The 7,712-nt window shown below is 45.4% G+C and overlaps 1 protein-coding gene across 3 annotated transcripts; it reads left to right on the top strand.

The window, feature by feature from the left end:
• Nucleotides 1–1,550: 1,550 nt before the first annotated feature.
• Nucleotides 1,551–6,776, top strand: LOC119313038 (putative disease resistance protein RGA3). 3 transcript variants are annotated; one of them, XM_037588849.1, is made up of 4 exons: nucleotides 1,551–5,955; nucleotides 6,054–6,197; nucleotides 6,527–6,629; nucleotides 6,749–6,776. In XM_037588849.1, the coding sequence occupies exon 1, from the start codon at nucleotides 1,751–1,753 to the stop codon at nucleotides 5,951–5,953; it is 4,203 nt and encodes a 1,400-aa protein (XP_037444746.1). In that variant the 5' UTR covers nucleotides 1,551–1,750; the 3' UTR covers nucleotides 5,954–5,955; nucleotides 6,054–6,197; nucleotides 6,527–6,629; nucleotides 6,749–6,776. The 3 variants fall into 3 exon arrangements, with proteins under 3 accessions (XP_037444746.1, XP_037444748.1, XP_037444747.1); XM_037588851.1 differs by having other exon boundaries at nucleotides 6,054–6,087; nucleotides 6,749–6,763; XM_037588850.1 differs by having other exon boundaries at nucleotides 6,054–6,191; nucleotides 6,749–6,763.
• The last annotated feature ends 936 nt before the right edge of the window (nucleotides 6,777–7,712 follow it).

Raw genomic sequence — 7,712 nt, 5'->3', positions numbered from 1 at the left:
AACTTCAGTCAGCCTGCAAGCAGTGATTAGGTCCCGCGACAACGGTGTTCCTTTGTCGTCCCCTTTCTAGAGGCATTGTTGTTGAAGCATCTTTCATGTTACCACCTGGGGTTGCCCTCATTCATGGTTGGTGTTGTTCCTGCTACAACTGTTATGCTTATCTTTTGTTATAACACTAAGGACCAGCTGTCAATCATTTTCTTTTTTGGAGAAATCGATCAAGCTAATTTATGTGTGCGCTAGTCCTGGTCTGGTTTGGGTTTTCTCAAAGGCATCTGGAACAACAAGTTGCTCTTATACTAGTATATACTACGAAACAACGTACGGGTACTGCCTTTGTCATGTACTCTCCTATGCCACCACGCGCATCGATCTTGGTTAAAGTGATCAATCCTACTTGTATGTTAAGAAATTCATCGATTAGGTGAACGCATGGGTTTATGAATACAGTACTACTAGTTGTGCCTCTAGGTTTTAACTATGCCCCTAATCACATTGATTCATGCACGAACCACTGGCGGCAGCATGTGAGGGCTGTCCATTCAACACAAAAATATGATGAACTCTCCACTTTTAATATGCCGGCACATGCATGCATCAACCACGGCAGCATGTGAAGGCTGTCAGGATTCAGGTGTGTGACGGCACATGCATCAGCGCTTATATAGACATCAGGAGATAAGATGGAAGAGTTTGTAAATTATGATTCAAGATTCCAAGAGCCATATATGCTTTTCCTTTAGTTTGGAATTTGGATCAGGAGGACATCAGAGTGGAGCATGGTCATTTCTTGCAGATCCGGTAGAAGAAGCGAAGGATCCACCCCTGCCGCTTGCAGATCCGCCGCCCATGGCCAGAAAAATCTGACCTTGGCCTCACCATCTTCTCCACGGAGCCTTTTTTTTTTGAAAAGGAGGGACTCCCCGGCCTCTGCATTTCTCCACGGAGCCTACTGAGGTGGTAGCGTGGCAGTGGAATAGAGGAGGGATACAAGGCGTGCGGGAGCAAGGCGGCGGCGGCATGGGGGAGCAAGGCAGCGGCGACGTGGTTGGGCGCAGTGAGGAAGATGCCGACGGCGGTGGATACGAGAGGAAGAAGGCGAGCGAGGCTGTCCGCGACCCATTAGAGGTGATCTGGTCGTGTCGCGAGCGAGGGCAAATTTGGGAACTCCGGAAATTCCGTAGCCTAATTTTTTTGACTGGGATTACCTTTAACAACTTATATTTTGGGACAGAGGGAGTACTTTTTTTTACCTCCGACTTATTGAAAAATACAGTGAGTATGTAGTACTCCCTCTGTTCCTAAATATAAGCCTTTAAAGAGATTTCACTATAGACTACATACGGAGTAAAATGAGTGAACATATACTTAAAAGGCGTCTATATACATTCGAATGTAGTTTCTATAGTAGAATTTTTAAAAAGACTTATATTTAGGAATGGAGGGAGTATAAGGCAAATGTTTTCTTAGTGGATACACGGAGTAAGCCGAGTGGTTTAAAGTCGGACGCGCTTGCTTTCTAATTAAAAGACCGACCACCAGCTCCCACTCGCACTCTCACCAGCTCGCACTCCCACCAGCTCCCACTCCCACTCCCAGACGCCACACCACCTTACCAATTACCATCGCCGCGCCGCCCAACTCTCCTCGCCTCTGCCCCACACATTTCTCGCAGGCCACCTGAATCCACCGCTAGCAGCTGCGCTTCCACCACTGCTCCGGCTCCGGCGAGGCGGCCGGCGGAGTGCAGATGGCGGCGGCTCTCGGCGCGGCGGCCACGCTGCTCGGCAAGGTGTTCACGATGCTGTCCGCGGTCCCGGTGGCGGCATACGTGGACAGCCTTCAGCTCGGCCACAACTCGGAGCAGATCAAGGACAAGCTGCTGGACACGCAAGGCCTGCTGCACAACGCCCAGGCCCAGGCCGAGGGGAGCCACAACCCTGGCCTGCACGGGTTGCTGGAGAAGCTGAGCAGGGACGCCGACCAGGCAGAGGACTTGCTGGATGAGGTCCACTACTTTCAGATCCATGACAAGCTCCACGGCACCAGCTACGCCACCACCCAAGAGGCCGGCCATCAAGCTCTCCACGCCTGTACTGCTCTTCGCCACACCCTTGGCAGCTTGGTACAGTGCTTTTCTTGCTCGCCTACACCTAAGAACAAAAGGGATGATAGTGATGCTGCTGCTGCTGTTGCCGGTGCACCACGCCACGTCACCACCACCCTAGGCAGCTTGCTCCACTGCTTTTCTTGCTCCCCCTGTACACCCAACAGGAATGGTGGTGGTGATGCTGCTTCTGCTGCTGCTGATGCCGGCCTCACCAACTCCAACTCTGCTAGTGCTAGTGCTGATGGTGATGATATGCTGCATTTCGACAGAGTGTCCGTATCCAGCAAAATCAAGTCCCTGTTACAGGCCATGCAGTCCCACTGTGATTCCGTCTCCAATTTGCTCATCGGCACTATCCCAAGCAGCAGCACGCCAGTCGTCCTACGTCGGCCTCAGACTGCTTCCATGATTATACAAAATACGTTGTATGGCAGGAGAACCATTTTTGAGGAAACTGTCAACCGTATCACTACTGCCATACAGACTGTTTCTGTTCTTCCTATAGTTGGTCCTGGGGGTATTGGGAAGACAACTTTCACCACTCACCTCTACAATGATGCAAGGACTCAAGAACACTTCCAAGTCAAGGTCTGGGTATGTGTATCCACTGATTTCGATGTGCTTAAGCTCACCAGGGAGATCCTTGGCTGCATACCTGCAACTGAAGAAGAAGGAAGCAGCAGTGTTGCAAATGAAACAGCCAATTTAGACCAGCTTCAGAAATCCATAGCAGAACGTCTCAAGTCCAAGAGGTTTCTAATTGTCTTGGATGATATATGGAAATGTGACAGCCAGGATCAATGGAAAACCCTGTTAGCTCCGTTCACAAAGGGGGGAGCCAAAGGAAGCATGCTACTTGTCACAACTCGATTCCCAAAGGTAGCAGACATGGTGAAAACAGTTGATCCACTGGAGCTGCGAGGTTTGGAGTCTAATGACTTCTTCACATTCTTTGAAACATGTATATTTGGTGAAGAAGAAAAGCCCAAGCATTACCAAGATGAGTTTGCTGGTATTGCACGAAAAATTGCAAACAAGCTAAAGGGTTCCCCGCTAGCAGCCAAAACAGTTGGTAAGCTATTGCATAAGCACCTTTCTCAGGAACATTGGAATGGAGTTCTTGAAAAGCATCAGTGGCTAAAGCAGCAAGATAATGATGATATCATGCCATCTTTAAGGATTAGTTACAATTGCCTCCCTTTTGATTTGAAGAAATGCTTTTCCTGTTGTGGCCTTTTCCCTGAAGATCATGAATTTGCTGCTTCAGAAATCAATCATTTCTGGGTTGCAATAGGCATCATAGGCTCTGGTCACCCAGCCGATAGGAATTACTTGGAAGAACTAGTGGACAGTGGTTTTCTCATGAAGAAATTCGGTGATCATGGTGATCGATTCTGGTATGTAATGCATGATTTAATGCATGAGCTATCTAAGAGTGTTTCTGCACAAGAATGCCTCAATATAAGTGGCTTAGATTTCAGAGCTGATGCCGTCCCACAATCTGTTCGGCACTTATCCATCAACATAGAAGACAGATATGATGCAAATTTTGAGGAAGAAATGTGTAAACTAAGGGAGAGGATAGACATTGCTAATCTGCGGACTTTGATGATTTTTAGAAGATATGAAGAAGAAAGAATTGCCAAGATTTTGAAAGATAGCTTCAAGGAAATAAATAGTCTGCGTGTCCTATTTATAGAGGTGAAGTCTGCACAATGTTTTCCATATAAGTTTTCAAAACTTATCCACCTCCAGTACCTCAAAATTACTTCATCTTATTTCCGTGACAATGAAATGAGGTTACCTAGTACACTGTCAAGATTTTATCACTTGAAATTCTTGGACCTAGATGGTTGGCGTGGTCGTTCTGATTTGCCTGAAGACTTTAGCCACCTTGAGAATTTACATGATTTCTGTGCTAGAAGAGAACTCCACACCAATATTCGCAATGTTGGAAAGATGAAGCATCTACAGAGGCTAAAAGAATTCCATGTTAAGAAGGAGAGCATGGGATTTGAACTGAAAGAACTTGGGGCATTGACAGAGCTCAAAGGAGCACTGATTATACGAGGTCTTGAACACGTGGCAACCAAGGAGGAAGTCGCTGCAGCCAAACTCCTGTTGAAAAGGAATCTCAAGGAGTTGGAATTAGTATGGGACAAAGATCAACCAACTACAGATGCTGATCATCTTGATGCTCTTCAACCACACTCTAATCTTAGAGTACTTACAGTTGCAAATTATGGTGGTACCGTTGGTCCTCGTTGGCTGTGTCTTGACATGTGGTTAACAAGCTTAGAGAGACTCGCTCTAGAAGGAGTATCTTGGAGCACCCTCCCACCTTTTGGGAAGCTACCAAATCTCAAGGGACTCAAACTGAAGAAATTTTTTGGAATTCATCAGTTTGGGCCTCGATGTGGTGGCGCTCCAGGCAAATGTTTTATGCGCTTGAAGACAATTGAGTTTTACGAGATGCCAGAACTTGCTGGATGGGTTGTGGAACCTAATTGTTGTTCCTTTCCAAGTCTTGAAGAAATCATATGCATCGATTGTCCCAATCTCTGTGTGATGCCCTTGTCGGAGGTATGCTGCACCAATTTGCGCAGACTTGAAGTTTCTGGGTGCCTCAAGATGTCTCTGCCCTCCATGCCTCACACCTCCACACTCACAGATTTGGTTGTCAAAAGAGATGGAACGTTGCCTTCAGAAAAGTTATTGTCTTATGATGGAAAGAAATTGGTTGTTAGTGGGTATCGCGGTGCTTTGGCCTCCCACAATCTGGATAAAGTAGAAGATATGACCATTGGAAGATGCGACGGTTTGTTCCCTGAAGAGTTGGATGGCAGTTTTGTCTTCAGTTCAGTTAAGAGTCTCAAATTAGATGTATCTCATTTTGCCAGGAAATCATCATCATCAAAAGTGTTAAACTGTTTCCCAGCTATTTCTGTGTTGATGATAAATGGAGATGGAGACCATGACTATGAGGAATGTGTAATGCAGTTCCCAGCATCCCGCTCACTGCAGGAACTTACCTTCGAGGGCTGTAAGGGACTGGTTCTTGTGCCTGTGGAGAAAGAGAATGCAGGAGGAATTCAGGAGGACAAGTCATTGCTCCAATCATTAAGAATATGGAGCTGTGGAAAATTGTTCTCTCAGTGGCCCATGGGAGAATCAGAGACCATTTGCCCTTTCCCTGCTTCCCTGAGGATACTTGATGTTCGGCACGAGGCAAGCATGAAGTCAATGGCTCTGATCTCAAACCTCACGTCTCTCACCACTCTAGAGCTACACTGTTGCGGTAATTTAACAATAGACGGATTCAATCTTCTCATCACAGTCAACCTCGAACAACTGCTAGCTACCAGCTACAACGCCTTAGCAGCAGATATGCTCTCAGAGGTGGCCTCTCAGAGAGCCAAATTATTGCCTGCAGGTTACATCTCTAGATTGAAGGTACTCACCATGCAAGGCATCTGTGGATTGCTTGTTGCTCCTATTTGCCACCTTCTAGCCCCGGCCCTCCACAGACTTACATTCATAGGAGATCAGGGGATGGAAAGCTTCACAGAAGAGCAAGAGAAAGCTCTGCAGCTCCTCACCTCCCTCCAGTCACTATCATTTTTGTTCTGCGAGGGTCTGCAGTCTCTCCCTCAAGGGTTACATCGCCTTTCTTCTCTCGAGTCGCTATGTGTCCATGCGTGTAAAGGAATCCGATCGCTACCCAAGGAGGGCCTCCCTGTTTCGCTGAGAAAACTCCAGATGACAGAGTGGCGTCGCAGCGCTGAGATAGTGGAGCAAATTGTGAAAATCAAAAGAACCAACCCAGATTTATACGTCTTTTGAAGGTAACACTTGTCGCCTACCTATTTTTTTGTTTTTCTATTTCTGAAGCGAGGTTTATTCGCCATATTTCTGCCTAATCTTAACTTGTCAAATCTTACAGATACAAGTTGTTAAAGCTGCACATTAATCAGCAGGTGCGAGATACAACCAACCGACTCGTCATTCTGCAACACAACGCTAGCTGTTAACTCTTCATTCTGCTACATGATCGATATTTCTCTGCAAGTCAAATCTGCCGGTTACGGTTAATACCTCCAGAACCAAATTTCTGATCCTTAATTTATGACTGCATTCATTTCATAGTGCAAATTAAGCAACCACTTTGGCTTGCTTATGTATCTTTCTCCTGCTTGCTTTCTCTATCTAGTTTACAATACGTATGTGCTTAATTTATGACTACATTCACAGTCCAACGCACGCCTCTTTTCATCCAGCTCTTTTTGTACCCCTTTTCTGCTAGTATATTACCATGAAGTGAAATGAAATTGAATTCTACAAGAGAGAAGATAATGCTTGCCAATTTGTTTGAAGCTTTCTTGAAAAATGGCCTGATACTGAATTATTCTCTCGCAGAGTACCGAAGCAACCTATGCTAGCTGGGGCAGAGTACTGAAGTCTGAAGCTATTGTACCCAGCTACGTACGTACAGTCTTGCAGGGAGATTGCATGCATACAGGTTTAGGTTTCATCGGCTGGCATTGATCCTTGACTCTATCTATCTAAGGTAGCTGGGTGTTTAAGCTACCTTGTTCTCTCTTCATATTCTGACCCAAGTTCATTTATTGGATCCTGCAGTCCCAGTAGTGAATTTCACAGCAGATTCAGAGCAAACAAACAAACAAACAGAAGTGAAGCAATTGTCTGTCTTGATATGCTGAAAGGTCAGTACTTACTTGACACTCTGTTCTCATTTTTCGGTTTTCCCTACTACCTAATATAATGCTCAAATAGGAGTGCTGTGCACTGAAACATACATTGTAATCTCTCTTTGAATTACTCGAATCTGTCCGTCGGCCACATTCCTCTTAAAGCACCAGCTGATACAACAATTGTGTTGCGTGTTTGCAGAACTGGATATCGATGTAAGTGATGGCTCGCAGTGGGATGTCCTTCCTGAATCAGCAATTGAAGATTGCTGTTCTCATTTAGGGGCCTTGCTGCTTCTCCTAGCTTGCCATCAGCTGGCTGCAGCAGCAATTGAAGATTGGTGTGCTTTAAAGGTCCTCTGGGAATAAATCAATGTACTACATTTGAAATTTATTGTTTATAGTATCTTTTGTATGGTAATCTACACATCTTTTTTTGAATATGGGCATCCGAACATGTGCAACTTCAGTCAGCCTTTAATCAGTTATTATTCCTTTTCGTTGTTGATGTTCAATGTTACACAGATTGGATTGTATTGGATTGGCTTTTGATTATTACTGGGAACGAGCATATTAATTGGGGATGGATAGCTTCTGCTTTTGTTTTCACATTCTGCTGTTCCTGTAATCTTGGTTCCTGTTTATTTTCTCCATGGCACACCCAACCATTTTTCGATCTGATCTGTGGAGTCGCTCAACCATATCTTAATCTCTTCCTCGAACGAACCAACGAGCCATACTCCATTCTGTGCAGAGTCATACTCCATTCTCTTGTCGTGGGTTCAGACTTGAGAGAATTTTTTTTATTTTTTTTGAGCATCAGACTTGAGAGATAGGAGAGCAATTAGCCTGTTACGTCAGGACGCTCGCTCGGTTCCATGTACTGGTTTGGT

Source organism: Triticum dicoccoides, chromosome 5B (genome assembly GCF_002162155.2).
Source record: "Triticum dicoccoides isolate Atlit2015 ecotype Zavitan chromosome 5B, WEW_v2.0, whole genome shotgun sequence".
Lineage (NCBI taxonomy): Eukaryota > Viridiplantae > Streptophyta > Magnoliopsida > Poales > Poaceae > Triticum > Triticum dicoccoides.
The sequence above is the reverse complement of the archived record's forward strand: the minus strand, read 5'-3'. Positions and strand labels throughout refer to the sequence as shown.